Source organism: Strongyloides ratti (assembly GCF_001040885.1).
Source record: "Strongyloides ratti genome assembly S_ratti_ED321, chromosome : 2".
In the NCBI taxonomy this organism is placed as follows: Eukaryota; Metazoa; Nematoda; class Chromadorea; order Rhabditida; family Strongyloididae; genus Strongyloides; species Strongyloides ratti.
In genome coordinates, this window is record NC_037308.1 from 5,316,838 (window position 1) to 5,342,869 (window position 26,032).

At 24.3% G+C, this 26,032-nt stretch overlaps 11 protein-coding genes across 11 annotated transcripts; 7 read left to right on the forward strand and 4 right to left on the reverse strand.

Annotated features, from left to right (window-relative positions):
• Window position 1: 1 nt before the first annotated feature.
• SRAE_2000167400 (Signal recognition particle subunit SRP72) lies at window positions 2-1,785 on the reverse strand (the record flags this gene model as incomplete). The annotated part of the gene is made up of 2 exons (XM_024652654.1): window positions 2-1,703; window positions 1,742-1,785. The coding sequence occupies 2 exons, from the start codon at window positions 1,783-1,785 to the stop codon at window positions 2-4; spliced, it is 1,746 nt and encodes a 581-aa protein (XP_024506209.1).
• Window positions 1,786-1,930: 145 nt separating this feature from the next.
• Window positions 1,931-2,281, forward strand: SRAE_2000167500 (Hypothetical protein; the record flags this gene model as incomplete). The annotated part of the gene is made up of 1 exon (XM_024652655.1): window positions 1,931-2,281. The coding sequence occupies one exon, from the start codon at window positions 1,931-1,933 to the stop codon at window positions 2,279-2,281; it is 351 nt and encodes a 116-aa protein (XP_024506210.1).
• Window positions 2,282-2,677: 396 nt separating this feature from the next.
• Window positions 2,678-2,991, forward strand: SRAE_2000167600 (Splicing factor 3B subunit 5; the record flags this gene model as incomplete). The annotated part of the gene is made up of 2 exons (XM_024652656.1): window positions 2,678-2,819; window positions 2,858-2,991. 2 exons carry the CDS (start codon window positions 2,678-2,680, stop codon window positions 2,989-2,991), a joined length of 276 nt encoding a protein of 91 aa, XP_024506211.1.
• An 844-nt stretch (window positions 2,992-3,835) lies between these two features.
• On the forward strand, window positions 3,836-5,998 carry SRAE_2000167700 (ATP-dependent RNA helicase SUV3 homolog, mitochondrial; the record flags this gene model as incomplete). Its single annotated transcript, XM_024652657.1, has 4 exons — window positions 3,836-3,882; window positions 3,924-4,059; window positions 4,100-5,273; window positions 5,337-5,998. The coding sequence occupies 4 exons, from the start codon at window positions 3,836-3,838 to the stop codon at window positions 5,996-5,998; spliced, it is 2,019 nt and encodes a 672-aa protein (XP_024506212.1).
• Window positions 5,999-6,226: 228 nt separating this feature from the next.
• Window positions 6,227-7,372, reverse strand: SRAE_2000167800 (Cytoplasmic tRNA 2-thiolation protein 1; the record flags this gene model as incomplete). Its single annotated transcript, XM_024652658.1, has 4 exons — window positions 6,227-6,364; window positions 6,404-6,626; window positions 6,693-7,240; window positions 7,277-7,372. The coding sequence occupies 4 exons, from the start codon at window positions 7,370-7,372 to the stop codon at window positions 6,227-6,229; spliced, it is 1,005 nt and encodes a 334-aa protein (XP_024506213.1).
• Window positions 7,373-7,855: 483 nt separating this feature from the next.
• Window positions 7,856-10,356, forward strand: SRAE_2000167900 (Transmembrane GTPase fzo; the record flags this gene model as incomplete). Its single annotated transcript, XM_024652659.1, has 6 exons — window positions 7,856-7,958; window positions 8,015-8,158; window positions 8,199-8,328; window positions 8,373-8,802; window positions 8,850-8,856; window positions 8,933-10,356. 6 exons carry the CDS (start codon window positions 7,856-7,858, stop codon window positions 10,354-10,356), a joined length of 2,238 nt encoding a protein of 745 aa, XP_024506214.1.
• A 559-nt stretch (window positions 10,357-10,915) lies between these two features.
• SRAE_2000168000 (DNA repair protein complementing XP-C cells) lies at window positions 10,916-12,794 on the reverse strand (the record flags this gene model as incomplete). The annotated part of the gene is made up of 5 exons (XM_024652660.1): window positions 10,916-11,005; window positions 11,048-11,308; window positions 11,349-11,629; window positions 11,681-12,181; window positions 12,248-12,794. 5 exons carry the CDS (start codon window positions 12,792-12,794, stop codon window positions 10,916-10,918), a joined length of 1,680 nt encoding a protein of 559 aa, XP_024506215.1.
• Window positions 12,795-18,195: 5,401 nt separating this feature from the next.
• SRAE_2000168100 (Zinc finger, LIM-type domain-containing protein) lies at window positions 18,196-18,577 on the forward strand (the record flags this gene model as incomplete). The annotated part of the gene is made up of 2 exons (XM_024652661.1): window positions 18,196-18,310; window positions 18,399-18,577. The coding sequence occupies 2 exons, from the start codon at window positions 18,196-18,198 to the stop codon at window positions 18,575-18,577; spliced, it is 294 nt and encodes a 97-aa protein (XP_024506216.1).
• Window positions 18,578-19,254: 677 nt separating this feature from the next.
• Window positions 19,255-20,208, reverse strand: SRAE_2000168200 (Ribosomal RNA-processing protein 8; the record flags this gene model as incomplete). Its single annotated transcript, XM_024652663.1, has 1 exon — window positions 19,255-20,208. The coding sequence occupies one exon, from the start codon at window positions 20,206-20,208 to the stop codon at window positions 19,255-19,257; it is 954 nt and encodes a 317-aa protein (XP_024506217.1).
• A 905-nt stretch (window positions 20,209-21,113) lies between these two features.
• SRAE_2000168300 (Serine/threonine-protein kinase D) lies at window positions 21,114-23,640 on the forward strand (the record flags this gene model as incomplete). The annotated part of the gene is made up of 3 exons (XM_024652664.1): window positions 21,114-21,518; window positions 21,558-23,402; window positions 23,449-23,640. 3 exons carry the CDS (start codon window positions 21,114-21,116, stop codon window positions 23,638-23,640), a joined length of 2,442 nt encoding a protein of 813 aa, XP_024506218.1.
• Window positions 23,641-23,768: 128 nt separating this feature from the next.
• On the forward strand, window positions 23,769-24,859 carry SRAE_2000168400 (Alpha-(1,3)-fucosyltransferase C; the record flags this gene model as incomplete). Its single annotated transcript, XM_024652665.1, has 2 exons — window positions 23,769-23,825; window positions 23,870-24,859. 2 exons carry the CDS (start codon window positions 23,769-23,771, stop codon window positions 24,857-24,859), a joined length of 1,047 nt encoding a protein of 348 aa, XP_024506219.1.
• Window positions 24,860-26,032: the final 1,173 nt, after the last annotated feature.

The following is a 26,032-nucleotide window of genomic DNA, read 5'->3' on the forward strand; positions in this document are numbered from 1 at the left end:
TTTACTTTCTTCCCTTTTTCTTCTTCTTTGTAATGTTATTCTTTTGCTGTTGGCGTGGACCCTGTGGCGGAGATTGTGGAGTATTATTAAAAGTGGCAGGTCTGTTTGAGTAGTCCATGTTTTCTCCGGTAGAAACTCCCTGTGATCCTTTTCCGATATTTTTATCTCTCAATTTTTTGCTGGTATTTTTCTTAGATGTTCTTTCATATTTTGGTAACCACCTCTCAGGATCGGGTGTTTTACTTGGATCATAATTCTTTGGAAGTTTAGGCTTGCGTTTTCTATGAACTCGTTTTTTAACCTTCTCAATATCATCACTGCGATTTTTGTCAGTATCATGAGAAGCGTCAACTTTACCAATTTTTGATTTCTGAGTATATAATATTGAATCATCATTTTCTATGGCATCAACATCGATAAGTTTTGTAGAAGGAGAATTAATTGAACTTAAATATTTTTTAGCTATTTCATCAGCTTCTGTAAAATTATTTCGAGAAAGAGCTTTGATAAGACCAACGATAGTTGACTTGTCATCAGTAGATAGTAAAGATTCAATAACAGGTATATTCGAATTTCCTTTCTTGTAACGATTGGAAATTCTAATCGCTGCAGCATAGGCCTCTTTTGCTAATATTTTGTTAGTTTTTTCTAAAGCCAATGCAACATTTATAAGAGAAGTTTCAGGATTATCAAATTTATTAAAAATATCTAAACTTGTTAACAATCCTGCATATGACAGAGTATTCTTTACATCTGAGGGAACAAACTCTCGTGCATATTTTGTAGCTCCAACATAGTCCTTGTTTCGAACTAAAGATTGAATATTTAACCAAAACTTGTGCTTTTCATCTTTTAAAGATCCACAACATTCAGATAAACATGAATTGTCTTTACTTCTTAAAGATTCAGCTATGCATAATAATTTATAATTATCTGTTTCACCTGCAATTGATTTATAACTTTCAAGTGCTTTCTTAAATTGCTCTGGGCTTTTTGATAGATGTGAAATAACAGCTTGGTTGAATGCTAAAACGGCTTGTTGGTTTCTATTTAATTTATGAATGTCTAACTTTGTAGCAGATTTCATCTTTTTTCTGGTATCATTAATATTAACTTTCTCCTGAACTGTTGGTAAATTATTCAACAAAACAATCAAAGTTGTAGAATCACTAATGAGATCCCTATTAATTGCTTCATAAGCAATACGAGCCTTATCTTTAAGATGCATTTTTTGATAAGCATAAGCTATTTGAACTCTAATAATAGCCAATTCTTCTTCAATTTCCTCATCACTAAATCCATCCTCATAAAGAATTTCCTTACACATTTTTTGTGCCTTTTCTAAATATTTAATAGCTTCAGTATAATTTTCATCTTCAATTAAATAACAAGCATAGTTAAAATGTTGTTCATATGTCTCTAAAGAAGGATTAATTTTTGTAGTAATCTTTTTAATACTTCTTTGCATCGTAAAAGTTGCCATGTAATTAACATTTCTTTCATCCTCCCAATCATCAGAACACTGACGAAAAAGTTTTTCGTAGACATTTGATGCCTCAGTATACTTCCCTAAACGATAAAGTAACTGAGCTTTTAATTCCATAACATGAATTTCATTTTGATCCAGTTTATTTAAAAGTTCCAGACATTTTTCATTCTCAAAACGACGATATGCAACATAAGCATCTTCATAAATTTCAGTTCTAAAATAATTATTAATTTTACTAGAGCCAAAACATACTCTTTTGAAACTGGCATAAGCGGTGGAGTATTCTTCTTAACCATGTTTAAATATTCTTACCACTAGTAAATGACAACACTTAATATTTGGTAGAATATTTATCATATTTTATCGTTCTAAGACCAACATTTAAAAACTTTTTACTATAAGATTATATTTTTTGGCTATTTTTATCAGAAAGTTATAATAATGAATAGTCAAAATTCACGAAACTCTAATGTAAATGAATTTAATAAATCTTTTCAAAGTTCATCATTTAAAAGAAAACTTCTTTATTATTTAAAGTTTCAAAATCATTCTATTATTGGAAAAATTTCTTTATGCCTAGCAGGATATTTGATTTTTTTTAATACTACTATGTATTTTTGGAAAAAACCTGATTATCCAATTAATAATTTTATGTGGAGAATTAAGAAAGCTAATGGAACATTAAGTAAAGAATGTTTGGAAAAAGAAAGAATTTTAGGGGAATTTCATAAATCTAAAATTACTAAAAACGATGATAGTAAAAGACCATGGTTTTCATCAATTTATGAATAATAATTTTTATATATCCATAGTATGTGTTTGATAATAAAAAAGCTAATTAGATTAAAAAACTTTTTGTTCTTTTATTTAGGTTATTTATATTGTTCATATTTCTGTTTATTAAAACCACAATAAAATATTTTTTATTATAATTTACTATTGATTTTGTTTAAAAAAATTTAACTTCACAATAGTAAAATCAACATAATATAAGTACTTTAATTTGTTTTAATATTTTTATAAATAAATTTCTAACATGAATTTATCACATATCAAAACATATATTTAATGATAAAATATTTAAAATATGTTAAAGAGTAAACGACACATTTATTTGTTAGTTCAAAATTTGTCTTTCATTAAGAAACGTTGTGGTAATATGTATATGATAAAAGTTTAAATTGCATTATGACTGCTCCTACAGAAAGATTTCACGTTTTAGCTCAATTAGAACATTTACATTCTAAATTTGTTGGTACTGGTCATGCTGATTCTACAAGATGGGAATGGTTAACAAATCAGCATAGGGATACTTTATCCTCAATAATTGGTATGTTACTTTTTCTTTTTTTTTAAAATATTTTTTAGGGCATCAAGATAATTTATCATATGTTGCTGTAGCACAGAATAAAAGTAAAGCGCGTGTAAAATTTGAGTTGTTGAAGAAAATGATTCAACCTTGTGGACCACCACCTGAAAAGTCACCATTGGATGATTTATAATTTATTACATTTTTAAATAAAAATGTTTTTAAGATTAATTCAATTTGATAAATTGATATTTTAATGTGCTTTCTTTGATAAACTAACATTTTTATTTACTTTTTTTATGAAGAATTTTCAAGTAATCAAACAAAGGCAAGCAATATTTTTGTACTGTTAAAAATTAAAAATGTTGCTGTTGTAGAAAGTTAATTATTACAATAAACAAAATAAAAAAAATTTGTTGTAAATAAGTATTTTTGCTTTTAACTTTGTCATTTTTTTTGAAACTTTCAGTGATTATAAAAAGATTTCAAGATTAAATATCTCCTATTAATTTTATTAATATGAACAATGAAATTAAATGCATTTTTTTGGAATTAATTTACATTCTAAAAGTCTAATAGAAGTTAAAGAAATAATTTTAATAATCTACGAATTGCATTGTAATATCATTATTTTATTTATTGTTTTGCTCACATTTCTTTTGCTCAAAGTAAAATAACAAACTTTTTTTTTCGAATTTTCTAAAAAATGTTTTTAATGACTGATAAATAATTAAATCTCTACTCTTTGTTAAAAAAGGGTTAATAATAATTAAGTTTGTTGTATGAAAGTCCACATTTACGTTTAAGATTGAAATAAAAAAAACAAATTTTATTTTAAAACTTAGTATGCATGTAGAGTAACGTTTACAATTTAATAACATATTATGGTTACTGTTTCTTTTAGCTTTAAAATTTTCAATTTTTGTTTTTTAATTCTACTTTAATGTGAATTCTGGATACAAATGTTACAGTAATTACTATTAATTTTATAACTTTTCCATTCGAGAAAAAATAAATTTGTGTGGAATAATGTTGAAATGAACGTTTCAATGAAATTCATTTTTTCAAGTGGAAATTTTATTGTGTAACTGAAACTGTTATTTTCTTTAAATTTTTTATTTCTAGAGAACATTTTTATGATAAATTTGATATGTATAGAGGATTTTATTTTACAAATGCAATTAAATCAAGAGTAAATCGACTAAATTTGATTCCTTTGCGGTGTTTGAATAATTCACCACTACTTTTTAAAAAAGCAACAGTAAGTATTGTTTCTAAATTTATTAAAAATTAGTTTTTAGCATAATAATAAAAAAAGCTTGCCTTATAATAATGCATTTCATGGCCGTAAAAGGGTATTAGTTGAAAAACCTTTAGAAGATGTTTTAGAGCCTATAGTTGTTAAATCACTACCAAAAAAGTTTCAACCTGAATATGTTGATGGTTTAGAAAAGTTACATTCTTCGCAAATTTCTTCAATACTTGATGAATTTGTTCGACGTCCTATGATACGTAAAATGTCTTCTGACAAAGGACTTTCAGAAAAAATATTTATAACAGCGTTTAGAAGTTTTAGAAAAATGTGTATTCTTGATGAAAATCTTGATATGAAAATAAAATTATATTTAAGTGATATATTTAATAAAAAAGCTTCAATAGATATTTTATTTGAATCATTTTTGGATCATGCTAAAAAGATATATCCACATTTGGATTCATTAGAAGATTTAAAATTGACTTCAGATTTGACACAACCGCATAACTGGTATCCTGAAGCAAGGAAAATTCTTCGAAAAATATATTTACACATAGGGCCAACAAATTCTGGTAAAACACATGCAGCTATTGAAAGATTTAAATCTTCAAAAAGTGGTGTTTATTGTGCTCCTTTAAGATTGTTAGCCCATGAAATATATAAAAAGGCCATATCTGTTGGTTTAGAGTGTGATTTAGTAACAGGAGAAGATCGAAGATTTGTTTTTGGTGCAGATAACCCAGCTAGTCATTGTACTTGTACAGTAGAAATGCTTTCTTTGACGAATCCGGTTGAGGTTGCTGTTATTGATGAAATTCAACTTTTACGTGATGATCAAAGAGGATATGCTTTTACACGGGCATTACTTGGTGTTCCTGCAGAAGAAGTTCATTTATGTGGAGAAGTTGCTTCTTTAGATATTGTTAAAAAAATGTTAGATCCTATAGGTGAACATGTTGTGGTTACGAATTATGAAAGAAAAGCACCTTTAACTATTTGTGATTATCCATTGCAGGATATTTCAAAAATTAAAAAAGGAGACGCAATAATATTTTTTTCTGTAGGGGAAATTTATAAATTTGCTAAACAATTAAGAAAAGAAAGAATTCAATTTTCAATTATATATGGTAAACTTCCACCGAAAACAAAACTTGAACAGGCAAGAAAATTTAATGATCCAAATGATTCAACAAAAGTTCTTCTTGCTACTGATGCTATAGGTATGGGTTTAAATTTAAATATTGGCAGGATTATATTTGCTTCGATATATAAAAATGCTTTAGAATTAATACCAGTTTACAGTGCTTTACAAATTGCTGGACGTGCTGGAAGATATGGTTCAGAATTTTCCAAAGGAGAAGTAATGACATTAGATAGTAAATATACAAAAATTCTAAAAAATATTTTAGAAACACCAATTGAACCTATAGAAAAAAGTGGAATTTCTCCAACTTACGAACAAATTGAAATATTTAGTTATCATTTACCAAACGCTAGTTTAGTTAATATACTAGATATTTTTCAATCTATTTGTCGTGTTAATGATACTTATTTTTTGTGTAATTTCTATCAGACAAGATCTTTAGCTGTATTAATTGATGCAATTGATTTACCTTTGAAAGTAAAATATACCTTTTGTTTAGCACCAATCAATCCAGAAGGTTGTATGTTTCTGCTAACATCATTTGTAAAAATTGCAAGAAGATATTCAACTAATCAAACAATATCTTTCCAGTGGTTTTGTGATCTTATAAAATATCCTTTTGAAGAAATTCGAAGTGAAAGAGCCCTATTAAATTTTTCTTCTGTATATGAATTAATTACATTTTATTTGTGGATGTCCTTCCATTTTCCAGACATGTTTCCAGATTATATCGAAGTAAAAGAATTAGAAAAAGAAGCTGATAAACATATTCAAAATGCTTTGAAATTTTTATTAAACTAAATAATTGGAAAATTATATATTTTGTTAAGTTTGTATCTTATAAAATTATTTTATTTAATTTTACTAAATGTTTTTATTTTTGAACTAATGGTTGTTGATATTATAATTTTGGTAAGTTAAAACAAAATTACTACATAATCATATATATATATATTTTAATTAAAGTCCGTGTAAAATAATAGACATTAAGTACATACATAAAATGAATACTTTTTACAATCATTAAATTTAAAAATCCAAATTTTGCTGAGCACATTCACAAGCTGATTTTCCTTCATCTTTAGACATACATGAGCTTAGACCTGTTTTTCCATCAACTTCAAGTGATTCTTTCTCAATTTGAATTTCAGCTTTCCATTTTTTTTTCTAAAATGTTTTATATATATTTTTAAAAAAATTACATACCTTAGTAATGCCTATATTAGGATCATCTTTTTCAAGTCCTGTTAACAAAAGACAAGCTTTACAAATTTTTTGACTGGAAATATATCCACATCTTTGGCATAATAATAAATCCGGTACAGAGACATTATCTTTTAAAGTTAATTCTTCAGCAGAACGAATAAGATCCATAATTGTTCGAGGCCTAATAGCTTCTAAATCTTTTATTAATGTTCTAACATTTCCTCTAAAAGCATTTGGAGAATATATACATTCAGTTGAGAAATATTGAAGTTTGTTAAAATATGCATACATAACAATATCTTTTTCATAAGAATATTTTAAAGGTTTTGCTCGAGGTAGTGAATCTTCACTTCCTGTTATATTTGCACCACATCTTTGAAGTCTAGCTGTGTCACCACGTAAAACATTTAAGTAAACTGTCTCAGCTAAATCATCTGCATTATGGCCAGTCAACAATTTATTAGCATTAATTTTTTGTGCACCTCTATCTAAAGCTTGTCTTCTGAAAACACCACAAAATGTACAGTTATTTTTCTTTCCAATTTTAGCTACAATATCGTCCATGGTCCAACCATAAAGATCTTTGTATGACAAAATAATCAAAGGAATTTCAAGATCTTTTTCACTTTTAAGAACAGATTCTATTGAAAAATCCCTGTACCCTTTTATTCCTTCATCAATACAAATAAGGTAAAAATTCAATCCATAATCATAACGATCATTTAGACGTTTCATTATATGTGACAAAACAATAGAATCCTTTCCACCACTTGCACCAATAGCAATTTTTTCATTTCTTTTAAATAGTTCACATTTAATTATTGTTTCATGAACATCCTAAAAATTATTTTCATTTTAAAAATAATAATATACCTTTTCAAACCAATCAGTAAAACATGGAGCACAAAATAATTGACCAGTTTTTGCAGCTTTTATTCTTGGTTTTTCCTCACAATTAGTACATTTCATTTTAAATTGTTATAAAAGAAAATTAACATTTTACCAAAAAGAAAATTTTTATTTCCCAACGAGAAACAACATTAATTTTATTATGCATACCTACAAGTAGTTACTTGTTAAAACTTTCTTTGTTTAAAAAATTTTTCTGGAGAATCAACAATTAACCAAGATTATATGCTTTACTTAAACAAAAGACTTTTAATATTCAAGTGAATTTTTTTGTTTCAGTAATAACTTTGATAATGAATTATTTTTAACTTACATATATATTGTTTGTTAAGTATCTATCAGTCTCTTAACTAACATCTTGAAACAAATATTTTCAAAAGTAACAGTTGGAAATTTTTATTCTTTTAGTATATGATTACGAAATCAGTATTCGTAGCAGGACCAATTTGTTGAACAACGTACACTAAATAGGACATATTTGAATAACTTAAGTAATTTGTGTTCATTTAGATAGTAATATAGCCTTAGAAATATTTCTTAAAAATGGCAGCAAAATTTAGTGGAAATTTAGGATCTGGTGATGGTCCAGTGAATGATTTTTTGAACTCATCTTGCCAATCACATTTTGGTTTACAAAATGACGAATGTATGTAAATTAACAATGTTTATTTGTTTATTTAACAAACAACTTTTATATTTTAGCTTTAAAAAAAGTATCGTTATTCGATAGTCATAAAATAAATGGAGAAGGTCCATTACAAAAGTTTGGAATTGCTAAAAAATGTATTGAAGAAATATATTTACGATTGGAAAAATATGCCGAAAAGATGGCAAATTGTTATGAAGGTAATTATAAATAATCAAATTACATATTAATTAATTATAGATGCTACTAGTAGAAATTGTGATCATATACCACCTGATAAATTTGAGGAAGCTAAAAGTAATTTAGAATCTATACATGCTATTCTTGAAACTTTCAATAGAGATAAAATGAAAGTAGTATTTTTTGGAAGGTGTGTTTTACATTTAATAGTTTATTTTAATCATTTTTTTTTAGAACAAGTAATGGTAAGAGTACTTGTATTAATGCAATGCTTCATAGAAAAATAATGCCACAAGGTATGGGTCATACTACATGTTGCTTTCTTCAGTTAGAAGGATCAGAAAATAATGAAAAATATTTAACAATAGACAATAGTAGTGAAAAAATTTCATTTGACAAACTTCATCTTCTTGGTCATGCACTAAGTGACAACAATATAGATTTACCTTCTTTAGGATCTTCCTCATTAGTTCGTGTTCATTATCCAAAAAAATCAGCTGATATGTTAGAAAATGATGTTGTAATCTTGGATAGTCCAGGTGTAGATTTTTCTGAAGAATTAGACTCATGGATTGATGATCATTGTTTGGATGCAGATGTTTTTGTTTTTGTATGTAATGGTGAATCGGCAATGACTAGAGCAGAAAAAGGTTTTTTTCTTAAAGTTAGTAAGAAATTATGTAGACCAAATATTTTTATTCTTAATAATAGATGGGATGTAAGTGATGATGATTCCAAGGAACAAGTAGAATTAGTAAAGCAACAACATATGTCAAGATTTATTGAGTTTTTAGTTAAGGAATTAGAAGTATGTACTGAACAAAGTGCTCTTAATCGTATATTTTTTATTTCTGCAAAAGAAATGCTTGAACAAAGACTTCATCCTGAAAAAGTAGTAGGATTGGATACAAGAAAAGAATACATAGCAAATGCTTTTAAACATTTTGAAAAATCATTTAAAGAATGTATTTCAAAGTCTGCAATTCTTACAAAATTTGAAACAAGAGCTAATAAAATTCGTCTAATTGTTAGTAGTATGATTAGTAACATTGAAGTTGTATTAAATGGTTTGAAAAAGAAAAATCAAATTTTACAAGATGAATGGTCAAGACATTCAGAATTTTGTAATAAATCAAGACAAGAATTTGATGATTTAATTGCTTATATTGGAAACGAAACACAAAAAATTAGAGAAGAAGTACATCTTCGTGTATCAACAGATTTTTTTACTGTTACTCAAAAATTACCAACAATAATTGAAAGATTTGAAGATAGAATTTCTGAAGGTGAACCATTAAAAGTATACAAATTAAAATTAGTTCAATTTTTGGAAGATGAAATTACGAAAGAAATAGAAGGTTTATGTAAAACAAATATAAAAAGTCGTATTCGTTCATTACAAAAACAAATATATAGTTGTGTTAAAGATATTTATCAAAATGAGTTTTCTGATAAAATTGATAGTGCTTGGAAACGTGTTAAACGTCCAAGAATAGGAATATTTGTTGATTGTACAACACTTCTTGTTGATTTTCATGAAGATTTAGAATTTCATTTTTCTCTAGGAATTTTTAATTTGGCACGTCGTTTTATTTCATTAATATCAGGTGAACCTGTAACTGCTGTTCCAAGATTACATTCTCCTATGATAGATGAACCAATAATGACAGAGATAACTAAAGAACCCGGTGGTCGTATTAGATTAAAAAGTGAATCAGATGATCAAAACACGCTTAGAAAAGCAGCAAAAGTGGGAAATCTTATTAGTAACATTTCCTCATTTGCATCTTTAGGAGTTGGGGCAATTTTAGTTGGTGGTATGGTTATAAGTAAAGTTAGTTGGAAAGTACTTGGTTCAGCAGTTGCTATTTATGGGGGTTTATATATGTTTGAAAAGTATCAATGGGAATCAAGAGGAAAAGAGGAATTGTTAAAAAATCAACTTGTATATCACTTAACACGTAAAATACGTAATGATGTTCATCATCATGCTCATGCTGGTATTGTAGAAACAGAAAGAGAGCTTGAAGCGTGTATGGATCATTATATAAATGCTCATGAAGAAATTCAAAGTATTTTAAAACAGGAAACAGTTCAATATTCCGATGAAAAAAGTTCTATAAATAATACAATAAATACATTACAAGTATTGAAGGGCAACATTACCCTTGTTACAAGTGATGTTGATAAATTCGAAGAAAAATTTTTAATACATTAGGATTATAATAATAAATAAATAAAAGATTTAGTTTTTTTTTATTTTTATAAAAATAAGACATAATTTTATTGTTGTTAGTTATTTTACCATTAAAAAAAGATTTTTTTTTTTATCAGTTGCAAAGCAATGAACTTTGTGTTTTTGTGTGTATGTTAACACAACCCAACTTATATTGAAAGTCGTTATACATAGAGTATATTGAAAAGGCAAGAAACGTTAATCAACGTTGGATGATTCCAATCTGCACAAAATGATGATTGTTGGGTATGATTTCTATGAGTTAAACCCACAGCTTCCTTCACATAAATAAATAAACCGTGATGGAAGACTAGATCTGAGCTAAGTGCAGAGAATTCCAATGATAATTGGAATACACTTTTATTTTGGATTGTCGTTTAAACGACTTTTTTTTTTTTAAATATAAACGTCTTTTGTGATAACAGAAGAAGAGGATGTAAGAACTATAATATTTAAAATGTTTATTGTAGAAATATTAAATTAAATTTCAATATAAAAATTATTTAATACTCACTAAGATATACTTTAATTTAATCAGTAGTTATTCTTTAGTTGGATTTAAAATATTTGCTTGGTTAATTTGTCTTTCAATAAGTCGTTTAGCTTTGTTAGCATTACGACTTGCTTTAACCTAGAAAAATCACATAAATAATTTTTATAATGTTTAACAAACCTTTTGAATTTTTTCTCTATTTTTATCTAAATGATCAGTTAATTTCTTAGCATCCTTTTTTCGGACAACAAAACCGCTACATACTGGATACGTTTTTCCTTTTTTAGTGTCGAAGCCAACTACAGCTGGAATAGCTTGAATCTCTAACTCATCAGCATATTTTTTGTAATCTGTATACTCTGTTATATGAACACAACCTTCTGGAATCATCCACGGTTTAAATATGTATAAATTCCCATATTTATTTGGTTCAATTCTTCCCTGAAAGAAAATATTATTAATTTTCTATGATATTACTTACATCAACGAGTTTAGGAGTTTTGTACTTTACTGTTTGCCATACTCCATAAAGTGGTTTTTTATCAGGTTCAACCATATCTGGTCTATCACTGGCTCTAGGTATTCTTCCAACAATTTTAATTGGTTCTTCACCCTCTTTTACATCTAATCCTTCCATTAATAATTTTATGGATGAATAAAGTTGTTTAATTGAGCTTCTGGGATAAACATTATACTTTCCAACTTTACCAATTGGTTTTGTATCTGGAGGCCAAACGGCTTCAGCTTTTAAAACATCCTTATCTAAACAATATAAGGGATGACTTTTAAAATCAGAAATGTTATCTGGAAAACCTTGCTCTTCTAAACTCTTTAACATTAGTGTATTTTCAAGGTCGTCAAAATAATTGTCAATAGGTTTTCCTTCACTGTAAATTCTAAACGTTTCGTCCATAAATTCTTTTGGTAATCTAGATTGTCTAAATCTATGAAAGATAAAAGACTTTGTATATTTACCAACAACATCACGAATGACACCACGAAAATCAATTGAAAGTATGTACATTATATTAGGATCATTAAATGCTTCGGCTGTTAAATTTCCAAATTCATTAGACATAACATCAATTGGAATCCATTTTTCTTTTGGTTTATTAAATATTTCAATGAAAAAATATCGTTTTTCTCCTTCAAATTTTAACTTTTTTACATTTAACAAAAGAGAAGGAGGATTACATGGAGAACAAACACGACAATTAATGTTGATTGTGTTCAAAGCAATAAAAGAATAAAATGTTCTCTTTAATTCATTTTTCATTTCACTAGGACAAGGTGCTTCAATCAATAATTTTTCGTCTAATTTTTGAATACAATCATCAATATTATCAAGAAAACTCTTTACTTTATTTTCAATTGAATTACCTTTGAATTTAACTATTTTCTTGATATCTGCCTCAAAATCAATTGAATTATTTTTGAATGCAATGTATCCTTTGCATAAATTTTCCAAAACATCAACAAATTCCTTAACATGTTCTCCTTTAATTTTATTTTTCCTTTCCAAATTTTCTCGTCTTTTTATTGCTGCTAAACGTTTTTTCCTTTCTTCAGCAGGGTCTAATGTTCTACCATCAAGATTTATGACAAGTACATCATCTTCAAGATCAACATCTTCCCAGTCATCTCCGTCAGATGACAATTCCTCTTCTTCATCTTTTACCTTATTCTTTGTTTTTTTTACTGGAACTGAAGAATTTTTTATAGGACTAGATCTTTTTTTTGTATTAGTATTTTCTTTCAACATCTTAACATTTTCTGTTTCATCTGTTTTCCTTACACGATTTTTTCTTCTTTTATACTCAACATCTGGTTCATATTCATCTGATGAGTTATCAGAACTGGAAGATTCACTAAATGATATAGGATCTTCAATTTTCAAAGGTTGTTGTGTGCTTCGTCTAGTTCTCATTGCAATCTATAAAAATTATTATAAAACTATTAATAAAGATTAAGACAAAAGTAAACATATTATTTCAAAATTTAGCGCAAAATTTACAATAACATTGGAGAAGTGTTATTTCAATAAAGATAAAATCTTTTGAATGTGAAATCCTGTCTAGTATATTTTTCCTTAGTGTACATAATGTCAATTATATAAAAATATATAACCTTATTTTTTAGCTTCAAGTTAAAACATCTAAAAGTATATTTCAAAATAATGTTTTATTGAGTTGCATGGTATACAATGTTTTTAAATTGTTTACTAAAGAAAAAAATTTTAATATAATGTTTGTACATTTTTTACATTTTCCTTCTTTTATTCATTTTATTTCTTGTAAAAATCTTGTCGGAATTCTATGATTATTATCAAATAGAGATTGTGAGTAAAAGTATATTTAAAATTAATATTCGAAAGTTCAACTTTTTTTTTCACAATGAGGCTAAAAATTTCATGACATTTTTTGATATAATTGATTACGAAAAACAAAAAGGTTTTTGTATCTGAGTCAACACAAATTTTTAAAGATTATTTATAACAACAAATGAGAATGTTTTGATATGGTTCATAGAAACAAGTTAGAAATTTAATTAAATGAAGTGTTATATTATAGACAAAAAATTTCTTCTTTGAATGTGGCTTTTCAATTATTTTTTTCTCGATGACAACATGTACTTTTAAAATATTTTATTAAACAAATAAATTGATAAAAGTAAGTTTAATTACCAAAAAAAATTATATAAAAAACTGTTTATTTTATATTTAATGTATGACGGATGTTTTTATTAGAATAAAATTAGTAATATTGTTTCTATTTATTTACTATTTACTTTATCGGCTATCGAAGTCAAAATATATACGTGATTAAAGTTTTAAAATCACTTAACACTGTAAAATTTTTAAAGTTTTAGAAATCCTTTAAGATCACAAGTTTATGTATAACATTTTACACATTAAAAATATACACTAATAGTTTAAATTGTGGATAATTTATAACTTTAAAATCTTTTTAAAGTAGATATTTATAATACAATTTTTTTTGTGATTCTAAAAATATTTCATTAAAATTGTTTTTGAGATAAATCATTTATTTAAAATTATCTTAAATTTTTAAGTAATTTATTACACAAAACAAGTTATCAATTTAAAATTTTTCTTTGTTATTATAATAATAAGTTGAGCTACATTATTAAATAACGATTAATTTTCTATTGTGTCAACTTACACACATGTATAATTTCTTATCATATAGCTGCTCTTTAAAGGACAGCATCGTTCCTGGAGCCTTCGGCCTATTTAGTATAGTGGTTAGTACTCCACGTTGTGGCCGTGGCGACGTAGGTTCGATTCCTGCAATAGGCATCTTTTTCAATATTTTCTTAGAATTCTATAGTTTTTTTTAAAATCAGAATTTACTAACAGAGTTATTAATAAAGTTTTTTTTTAATTCTAAAGTTTCTTTTTTTAGATTATTAAAGATAAATTTATATACTAACAATAATAAATATAATTATTTTATTTCTCCAAATCATATGTTATCACTTTTTAAATTTCTTTGGAGATTCATGTTTTATCCATTATTATTTTTCAAAATAATTATTTGACTTGTAAAATTAACTCAAACCACTAAACTTTAAAAGAAGAATATATTTGGTTTTATGAATTGTTAAACAGCAAGAAACAGGATACTAATTTATTTAATCACGAAAACCATTATTGTGGATATTTTTAAAAATAGAAAATTTTCTTATTGTTGATAGAACATATGTTAATTTACATCACCTTAGAAATAAAGAGCAATTTAATTGATATTTTTTTAAAAACTGAATAATTTAAAATATTGCTTTCAATATAAAGTATACAATAAAGTGAAAAAAAATAATTGAATATGTAATTAAAACATGTTTTTTTGTAAATGTAATTATGTACTAGGAGATTGTTAATAATTAAGCAATATAAAATATATTTTAATTATTATCAAAAAAAAATTTTTTTTATTTAACAATGTTTTTGATTATTATCCAGCGAATTGGATATTTGTTATAATTTAATTTAAACTGTTTACAAATAAAATGATAAATGTTTGAATAATTTAAATGACAATATTAATTAGGAAAAAGTGTTTTGCATTTGTTATAATTCCTGTTGAATGATAGTTTTAAAGTATTTTTCTCGTTTACAAAAAAGATATGGAATGTTTTTTGAATCTTTAAAAACGAGTAACGTTTGGGACGAGATTCGAACTCGCGCGGGCAAAGCCCAACGGCTTAGCAGGCCGGCCCCTTAACCACTCGGGCACCCAAACTGCCGAAAATCAGATTTTTATAATATATTTTTTTACCAAAACTTTATATGCATATTATTTTGAAATTTTGTATCAGATCAGAATGACATTACACTAAAAAATATAAACTTTTATTCAAATGGTGTTAGTAAAGTTTTTATAAGTTTTTAAAATGTTAATGACATATTTACTAACATTAATTATATAGATATATGTAAATGACAACAACGTTTAATTGTATATTTATTATAAAAAAAAAGTTGGTTATAATATTGTATTATAATTTACTATCTTTACATGATTTTTTTTATCATATTATATTGCTTGTTTATTGTATCTTATAAATATTGTACTTGCCATCTGATACTTGATGTTTTATTTTTGATTCTTTTTTATATATTTTTAAATTATTATCAATAATGACTTTTGTATTGTTTTTTTACTTTAATGTTAATTTTAAATATATAAAGTATTTTCAATAAATATAGTAATTTTTTTTATATATTTTTAAAATTTAAAAACTAAAAATAATAATACTAGAATTTTATTTAGTTGGTAATTCAATAGTTTTTACTTATTATTTATACATATTACATTTAAAAAATATTAGCCAAACACTTGACAATTGAAAGTACTTAATACTCATGATAAAGGCTACATATAAAAAATATATATATTAAACAACTCAAAAAAAAAAAACTGAATACTACTAATGATTTATATTGAATGATCTAGAAACATTTTGGTATTTATCAGATGATTAATAATTAAAGTAAAAATTTTTACAGGAAAATTTATTGGTATACTTCATTAAATTAAGTAATCAATTTATCATCTATCATATAAATAAGCTCTTGCTTCATCAACAAAATATTTTCATATGCATATCATCTTATAAATTATGTAGTTATATTTATTTGATTAGACATACTTTAGATAAAGATATTATTGAATTTTTTTTTATCATTTTAGTCTTAGTCATAGTTAAAGTTAAATTCTTTAGAAACCATAAAAACAGTTTTTAAATATTGAATATTATAATAGCCCATATTTTTATTTAATCAAATAATATATTATTACTCTTAATAATAAATTACAGATTTAACTTCAATGAAAGATGCTTTCAATACTGAATCTAAAATACATATTTCTTTAGTATATATTTACTTTATAATTTATTTAATAGATGTTATTTTATTGGTATCTAAAAAAAAACATTTATAAATTTTACTAGTTTTAAAAACTTTTTCAACTTTATTATTATATCCTATAAACTAGATTTATTTTTTTTAATTATAAATCAATCTTTTTTTTTTAATTAGTGGCCATATTTTTCTATTCAAATATAATTGCTTTTTACATCAAATAATCCTTATTAAATTCTTTACTACATTAGTATTATAAATCTTTTCAATTATATAAATTGATTTTAATGAGTAGAATTCACTTTTAACTCTTAAATTTTACTACCATACTATTCACATTAAATATCTTTATATTGTAATATAAAAGTTAGTCTATTATTTATTAGATTTTTTTTATAAGTAAATTATCTATTCTATTTAAACTTTTTGTTACATTTAAAAATATAAATTACAATAACATTAATTTATGTCCCCATACATTTATTTTATTTAAAATCAAAAATTAGTTACAAAAATATTATCAGAATTGTTATAAAATACATATATCAATAACGTTTTCCATTATGATATTTAATTTTTTAAAACTTTCTCAGCTTTTTAAAAAAAATTTTTTTTTTATTAGAATGTAAAAAAGACATATCATTTTTATAGTTGCTTAAAATTATTTTACATTACTTTTCATTCATATTACCTTTAAAAATATAATTGTTTTGAATGAATAATGAAAAAAGATGCGTCATTACATTTCAAAAGATAACTCATCTCAAAAAGACGTCAAATCAAGATATATAAAGGAAAAGTAAGACAAATGTTTGCACAAAAATTTCTTACTTATTCTATATGTATGCTTTCAAATTTGTCTTTCAAGAACAAATATTTATAATCCATTTTTATGAAAAAAAAAGCCACACATAATTCACTAAATGTTTATTTATGTTTTAGTGTTTTGTCTCCAATTTTTTAACTTTACCTTTATATATAATAGTATAATTTTTACTATATAATACATTATTACTATATCTTTTCAAGTTGTAATTTAACAATCAAATTATTTAGGATAAATATAAAAAGTTTCTGGTCTTTAGTTTATCAAAACATTAATTAATTTTTATTAGTTTAATAAATAGATTCGGTATTTTTTATATCATTATTCTTTTCTTTACTTTAAGATGTGTGGGAGTGTAAGAAAGTTGTAAAAATTTTACCAGATTTATGTTGGAAGTTGTAAGATATTAAAGCTATACAACACAATCTAAGCTTACTTCAACCTTTCTCGTTAAAAAGGATTAATATACTTTGTCAAAAACTGGATTGAACTTTTATTATTTCAATGTAATAATTGACAATGACAACGTGGACTGATTTTTATGATACTTGAATTGTTAACATTTAATTTAGTAAAATTAAAGTACATTCTTCATATATTATTTAAGTTTCCTTGACATATTATATCAATATCATTATTTATATCTTATTATTCTTACTATCTATTATACTATTATAATTAATATCCATTTTAATATTTTATTTATATTAAAAGATTATTTAATTTTATTTATTTATTTATTATACTTTTTTCCTATCAATATTTCTTTATCAATTTAAATTTTTTTCCCATACATTTCTTATTATTTACTATTAATATTTCAGTAATATTTTAACAAATACTATTTTTTTTTAACATTCAATAGATATAGGTAAAAAGCATTTAACAAAATATATATTTCTTTTTAAATTGATATTATACATTCTTTAAACATTGTAACTTATATTATAAAACTATCATTTTTAACTTCGTTTATTTTAACATATCTAGTTAATATTTATTATAAATATTATTTGTTGTGTTTTAAAATAAAATATATATATATAATATATATAAAACGTTATCTTATTATTATTATTATTATTTATCTTTTTTTTTTTGTTTTAGCAAAAAAAAATGCCATTCAAGCCAATTGAACATCCAAAATGTCCAAAATGTGGAAAAAGTGTATATGCTGCTGAGGAAATGGTAGCAGGAGGATATAAATGGCACAAATTTTGTTTCAAATGTGGTAAGTTAATTATTAATATATTTTTTTTTTGTTTAAAAATATGTCTAATGTCTAAATGTCCTTTGTCTATATGATATGTTGTTTTTAGCTTTATGTAATAAATTACTTGACTCTACAAATTGTTGTGAGCATGCTGCTGAATTATATTGTAAACAATGTCATTCCCGAAAGTACGGTCCAAAAGGAGTAGGTTTTGGTATTGGAGCAGGTGCTCTTACTATGGATATGGGAGAGAGATTTGGTAATACTGAAGTTGAAATGACGTAGGTATTTTGTGCTTTGTTCAGTCTTATTTATTTATTTATTTTTTTTGTTGTTCTTCTTTACTACTAATATTCTTTTACTTTAACATAATTTAGAACTTTGTAATAAAATGGTTGATTCAACTAATGTCTGCCCACATGAAGATAAACTTTACTGTAAACAGTGTTATGGTCGTAAACATGGACCAAAAGGTGTTGGATTTGGATTAGGGGCTGGAGCTCTTTGTATGGATGATGGATCTAGGTTTGAAAAAAAAGATGAAAAAGAAGAGGCAAAGGAATAAATATTCTGATTAAAATACCCTGCTTTAACCTGTTTTGATAACTTTAATTTTTTATTTTATAATTTACATTTAAATTCTGGTTAATTAAATTTATACTATTAAGCATTTATTATTACAGAAACAGACCTATGACAGCGGAAGCCTTTACTGCTCCAATTAATCCTCAACATCATTAGACTTTCTAAATAAAGACAACACATATCAGTTAAACTTTAAATCCTAATAATAAAGTATTTAAAAGATACTTTAAATGGATACAGAATCATTATGAATATTATAAATAATTTTGAAAGTTTAATTATATAAATACTGTTTTTCATGAAATGTCTTAATAAAATGTTTCTTACTTAATAAAAAAAAAATTTATTACTTAATAACAACAAAATAAAACAAAAATTTAACGTTTTTTATATAAACAAGGTTCAAGTTTTAATCCAAATGGTCGTTTAGCTTTAACAGTACTACTTTTCTTACAAATAATTATAGAGAAAAAGTTATTTAAAATTTTCTTTGATTCTACTTCAAAACCTAACTTTCCTAATGCAATTGTAAATAATCTAATACTTTTAAATCTACTAACAACCTCTGCTATTATTAATTGACCATTACTTTTCAAGATACGATTAGCTTCTTTTAAAAATGATGCTAAATTTGTTCCCATAAGTGATAAACAATAAACAACAATATCAACTGATTCATCTTCAAGTGGAACATGTGACATATTACATGGAGTAACATATTCATTTGTCTGTTGAAGATCAAATGACCATATTTTATGCATTTTACCTAATTCTTTTGCAATTTTAGCATCTCCACAACCCATATCTGCAATAACTTTTCCTTTTGCTTCTCCACGTAACATTTGAATTATACGATCTACAGGATTAATTGGCCATTTCTTTACTTGATGCCGGTAACCATCATGATAAATAGCAAATTGTTCAGGATCACTATTAAAAAATTCATATGCCTCATTTCCACGCATCTTATATAATTTTTCATTAATAAAACGAAATTGTGCACCAATAAGTTTATCTTCTAAATTTGATAATTTTTTTAAATCTTCAGATTTACTATCTTTTTCAATTTTATTATCTTCTGTTAAGTCATCTTCTGATTTAGAAACATTCTTCTTTCTTCTTTTTACAGATGCTTTAAATTCACTCAATTCTGTCTCATCTTTTTCTCCACTTTGTACAGCTTCTTTTAATTTTTTAATTGTCTCTTTTTCAGTACGTTTTTTTGCCAACATTCGTACACGATTTCTCCATGGACGTTTTCTTATTTTCTTTTCACCATTTGTATCTGTTGACTCAATATTTAAATCAGTAGTTTTTTTAGATGTACTCATTAGAAAATAATTAATAAAAAAATAAAAATTAAGTAAAATTTTTTAAAGTAAAAATTATTACAAAATAGTATCACTTCTCCAATGATCTGTTTAAAAGTTCTTAGTAAATGATGTAATTTTTTTAACTGATAAACAGTTATTATAATAACAACATTATAAACAAGAAAAAATAAACTTTAATAAATTTTGAGTGATGTAATATAAAAATCAAGTTTAGTAAATAATATTTTATCATTTACCAAAAAAAAAAAAATTTATTGTGGACTATATGATAAATAACTTGTATAAATTAATTTTAAATAACATATATTTTTTATAATAAATAATTGAATTTTAGTTTAAAACTTAATAACATTATTATAATAATTCTCAATTTAAATAGTCATAAATTAACATTTGAAAAAACTTCCTATCTTTCTATCAATTTCATATACATTTAAATAATATTAAAACAAATGAATTCATACTATTGTTAAACATATTAAAATCACTTATTTAATTAATCATTAACACAGCCTATCTTTATGACAATATATACCATCCATATATTAATATAATAAACATTTATAAATATTTTCAAAGGGTCAGAATTTTTATACTATTTATGAAGGACGTTCCTATAATTTCTCATATGTTGTTATATTACTATTAACAAACTATGTGATATTGTTTTATTTTGTATTGATCACTTTGATTATTATAAATTATGTATAATTTAAAATTATTGTATCTATTTTATAGTTTAGTTTTATATTAAAAATAATTATTTAATATAATAAAAACAGGTATACCTTAAGGCGATTACTGACTCACACATTCATATTATACTTAATTTTTTACTCTATTGTTTTGTCTTAACTATTATGTGTATATATATATATATATATAATATTTTCTTTTTAGAAATGATATCAAATTGGATGCAAAATTTGACAAATTCAAATAATAGTAATATTACAAATAATAAATCTACTGTAAATAATTTAAATACCTTTAATACACAACAATTGGGAAATCAAAATGTCTCCCAGGTTAATTCTATGATGGATTTTGTTTCAAATATTAATATGAATGATAAACAAACAATTACAATAACTATGCAATTTGGTAATGTTAAAGAAACAATGATATTAGTTCGAAACTGTGATTCAGAAAGTTTTGAAAATTTAAAAAAAAAAGCAAGATTACTAGCTGAAAGTGCATTATATGATAATAATATTAATGTATCAAATAATAGTGATTTATATTTATTTGTTCATAATTATAATGCTCCAAATATGTTACAACATTTATCATCACTTGATCAATTGGTAAATTTAATATTATCATAATAAAAATAATATTTTTAGGATAATGGTTCTGTTGTAGAAGTTATTAGAATTGAAAGAAATGAAAAACCAACAAAACCTCATACATTAAATGTTAATTCATATAAAAGTCCCACATTTTGTGATTATTGTGGTGAGATTCTTGTTGGTCTTATAAGACAAGGTCTACAATGTTCATTATGTAAATGTAATTTTCATAAAAAATGTGCTTTTGCATCAAGAAATAATTGTGCTAAAAATGATAATAAACCATCATCTTCACAAAAATTTTCTATTGGTGCAGATGGATTTATACAACCACCAATATTAAGTGAAGATCAATCATTGACACCATCTCAAGCTTTTGAATTACCCCATACATTGGCTGTTCATAATTATAAAACTCCTACAATTTGTAGGGTATGTGATAAAATATTATTAGGTCTTATAAAACAAGGATTAAAATGTAGAGATTGTAAAGTAAATGTTCATAAAAAATGTGCTGGTTTATTGCCAATGAATTGTCAATTAAGTGAAAGTGCTATAACACCAAATATGGATAATACATCTATTAATGAACAAACATTTCATAGTGTTTTAAATTTAAGTTCTAATTTAGAGGGATTTGATGAACATGTTGATGATCAGGAATCATTAATACCTCTAGCAAGATTACCAGGACAAGCTGCTGTTAGAACACAAAAAAGAGGACCTGTTATTGAATCATGGATGGTTCATTTTTTATTAAATGATCCTGAAAGGAGATTAAAACATTATTGGGTGTTGACAGATGGCATCATATCATTATATAATGAATATAATGGAGGTGTTAATCCATATCGTGTTTATAAACAAATCCAGCTTTCTGAAATTCTCCTTTTACAGCCATATGATGGACCTCCAGTTCATCCAAAATTTCCACCTCATTGTTTTGAAATAAGAACAATTCATAATCAAGTTATTTGTGTCGGTGAATATCTTCCTGTTGATACATCAAATCAAAAGAAATTTTCTACCTCATCAAATATAAATCAAGCTATATGTGTTGTTCAAAATTGGTATCATACATTACAACAAGCATTACAACCTCCTCAACTTAAATCTGATCCTGTATCAGCTGAACCTGCTTTACAATTTGCTCAATTATATCAAGTTCAAAGTGATAAAATTCTTGGTAGTGGTCAATTTGGAACTGTATTTAGTGGTGTTCATAGATTAAGTGGAAGAGAAGTTGCAATTAAAGTAATTGCAAAAGATAGATTCTCAAAAAAAAATTCTACTACAATTGATACTTTAAGAACAGAAGTTGCTATATTACAAAATATAAATTACCATGGTATTATTCGTCTTGAATCAATGTTCGAAACAAAAGATAAAATTTTTGTTGTTATGGAAAAAATGAATGGTGATATGTTAGAAATGATTTTAAGTCAAGAAATGGGTCGTTTAAATGAAAGAATTACAAAATTTTTAATAATACAAATTTTACTAGCACTTCGGTATTTACATTTAAAGAATATTTGTCATGCTGATATGAAACCTGAAAATGTACTTGTTAGTGATATAACAATCGCTTTTCCGCAGACAAAATTATGTGATTTTGGTTATGCACGATTTATTGGTGATGCACAATTTAGAAAAACAATTGTTGGAACACCAGCATATTTAGCACCAGAAGTTTTGCAAAAAAAAGGTTACAATAAAAAATTAGATATGTGGAGTTTATCTGTTATTATATATGTCACTTTATCAGGAACTTTCCCTTTTAATGATGGTGAAGAAATAAGTGATCAAATACAAAATGCAGCATTCATGTTTCCTAATGATCCATGGAAAGAAATTTCAAGTGAAGCTGTTGATTTAATTCAAAAATTATTTAAAGTAGAGGTATATAAAAAAATTATATTAATAAATAGTAATAATAAATTTTTAGATAGATGCTCGGTTATCAATTGAAGAAACATTAGCACATCCTTGGTTACAGGATCCACAAATTTTAGCAGATATACGTGATCTTGAAATACGTCTTGGTATTCGTTATATGTCTACTGAGCTGGAGCAAATAATATCAACTTTTTTTACACCAATTATCCCATCTCGTGTGACAAATACAAGTCTTATATAAATGTTATTAAACAATTCAAAAAACAAATTATTTTGATAAAACTTGTTTTTTTTTTCATTTTAAAAATCATATTGTTTATAATATGTATTTAAATTTATCTATTCAAAAAAATTAATATTTTTATCTTAATGATTTTACTCTCTATATTTTTATTTGCATCTTTATATGTACATGTATATACAAAAGTATGTTCAATATTTCTCTTTCAATTTTTATATCTTTTGTTTAGTTTACAATTTTAAGTTGGAATAAAAATAAATATTTTTATAATAATTCAAATTGCACAGTTCTCAATTGTAAAGTTATATTCAATCGTAATAAAATACAATATGTTAATGCCATCCTTTTTGAAGAACATTATTCTTTTGATAAACAGAGAGCTAAAATAAACTTCCCTAAAAGAAATAATAATAAAATTCTTAATGTATACACATCAATTAGTTCACCAATTCCCACTATAAAGAATGATTTTAAAAGAAATTACAAACTTCCATTAAATTATTTTAACTTAATTTTTTCTTATAACTCAAAAAGTGACATAATATTTACATATGGTGGTCCATGGTTTTATGATAAAAAGTTACAAAATGAAACATTTAATTTTAACCAAAATGACATATTCAAAAATAAAAATTTACCAGTTGTTTGGATTAACAAAGATTGTACATTAAATGAAGGCCAAAAAAGAGTAATAAATAATTTAAAATCAAAAATAAAATTAGAAGAATTTAAAAGATGTGATAAGCAAAATCTTAATACTACAAATAAAACAATTAAAGATTTTTATGAAAAATATTATTTTTATATTGTAATGGATGAAGCTGATTGTAAAGATTATTTAACAATTAGCTACTGGGAAGCTTCAACATTTAATATTGTCCCAATTGTGACTGCTAGAAGAAATTATCAAAATATTCTTCCACAAAGTTCTTTTATTGCAATGGATGATTATAAAAATGCTGATGAAATGGTTTTTTATCTTAATTTTTTGATGGAAAATAAAATTATATATAGTAGATACTTTGAATATAGAAAAAAAGGATGGACATTAGAAAAAAAGCCATATGATTATAATATTTGTAATCTTTGTAAAAAACTTATTGAATTTAGAAGTAAAAATTCACATGAAAAATTTAAAAATATACAAATGTGGATTTTACAAAACAATCAATGTTTAAAAAAAAATTATATCTCTAGATATTGGAAAATTTTATACTAATTATTATTAATCAACCAATCCATTTTGATTTCTTGATTAATGGACCAGAAAATGCGACTATTTTCAAGTGGTAGTCCTAATAAATTACTTCTTTCAATTGTATTTATATCGACTACTCATATAATGAATGGCATTTTATCATATTCTATTTTTAGAAGAATACAATGTTTCATCAACCTATCAATAACATCATCACCAACAAAAATATTTGAACATGTTATTAATGATTTTCGATATGGCAATTGACTTTTTAGTTTTGTTTTTAATTTTAAAAAATCAAAAATAATTATTTATAAAGACTTTAAATGGAAATAATTTATGAATTATATCTTATCGAATTTTTAAATCACAACCATATTATAGTTATTTTTAAAATGATATTATATCTTTTACTATTGTAAATATGAAACTATTATTTTTTAAATATTTACAACTTTTTTCTGAATTAAAATTTAATTCTAAATTACTAGTATCATATGATCCAAAATTGATTCTATTTTTCAGTGAAATCAGATTATTAATGATTTCATTGCAAAAAAAATAGTTATTATTTTTTTTCTTTTATCAGTTATATTTTTTATACTTTCCTGTCAGGAGTAAAAATCATGAATCAAATTTTTTTCAAAAAAAATTATTTCTCTTATAAATTTACTTCATATTATTCTACTTCAAAGTTTAAATCCAATTTTTCTTTATTGGTCTTATACAATTTTCGAAATTTTGCCAACAAAAAGATTTTTTATCTTTTTATTTCAAAGTTTTAAATTTAATTTTTTTTCCTTTAAATAAGTTATTTACGTCATACATCATTCTAGTAATTGTAGTTATTATTATTGAAAAATATTTTCTATTATTTTATACATTTTTTTAGTTTAATTCCTATACTTTAATGTATTTAATTTTTCTAGTAAAAGATTTTAGAATGAAGATTATTTTATAAAATCTTAATATACTGTTTTTGAAGGTTTTTTTTACAATTTTATAATATTCGACTTTAATTAGTTTTATTTTTAGAAATGTTACTATTTTTTTTATAATGTAGTTTATTATTTCAATCTTTCCTTGGTAAAATAAAATTTTTAAAAACAATTTTTCTTATCATCATACTAATTAATTTAATATCTAAAAGTATTATCTTAAAACATTTTTCTAGATACCCTGAAAAACATATTC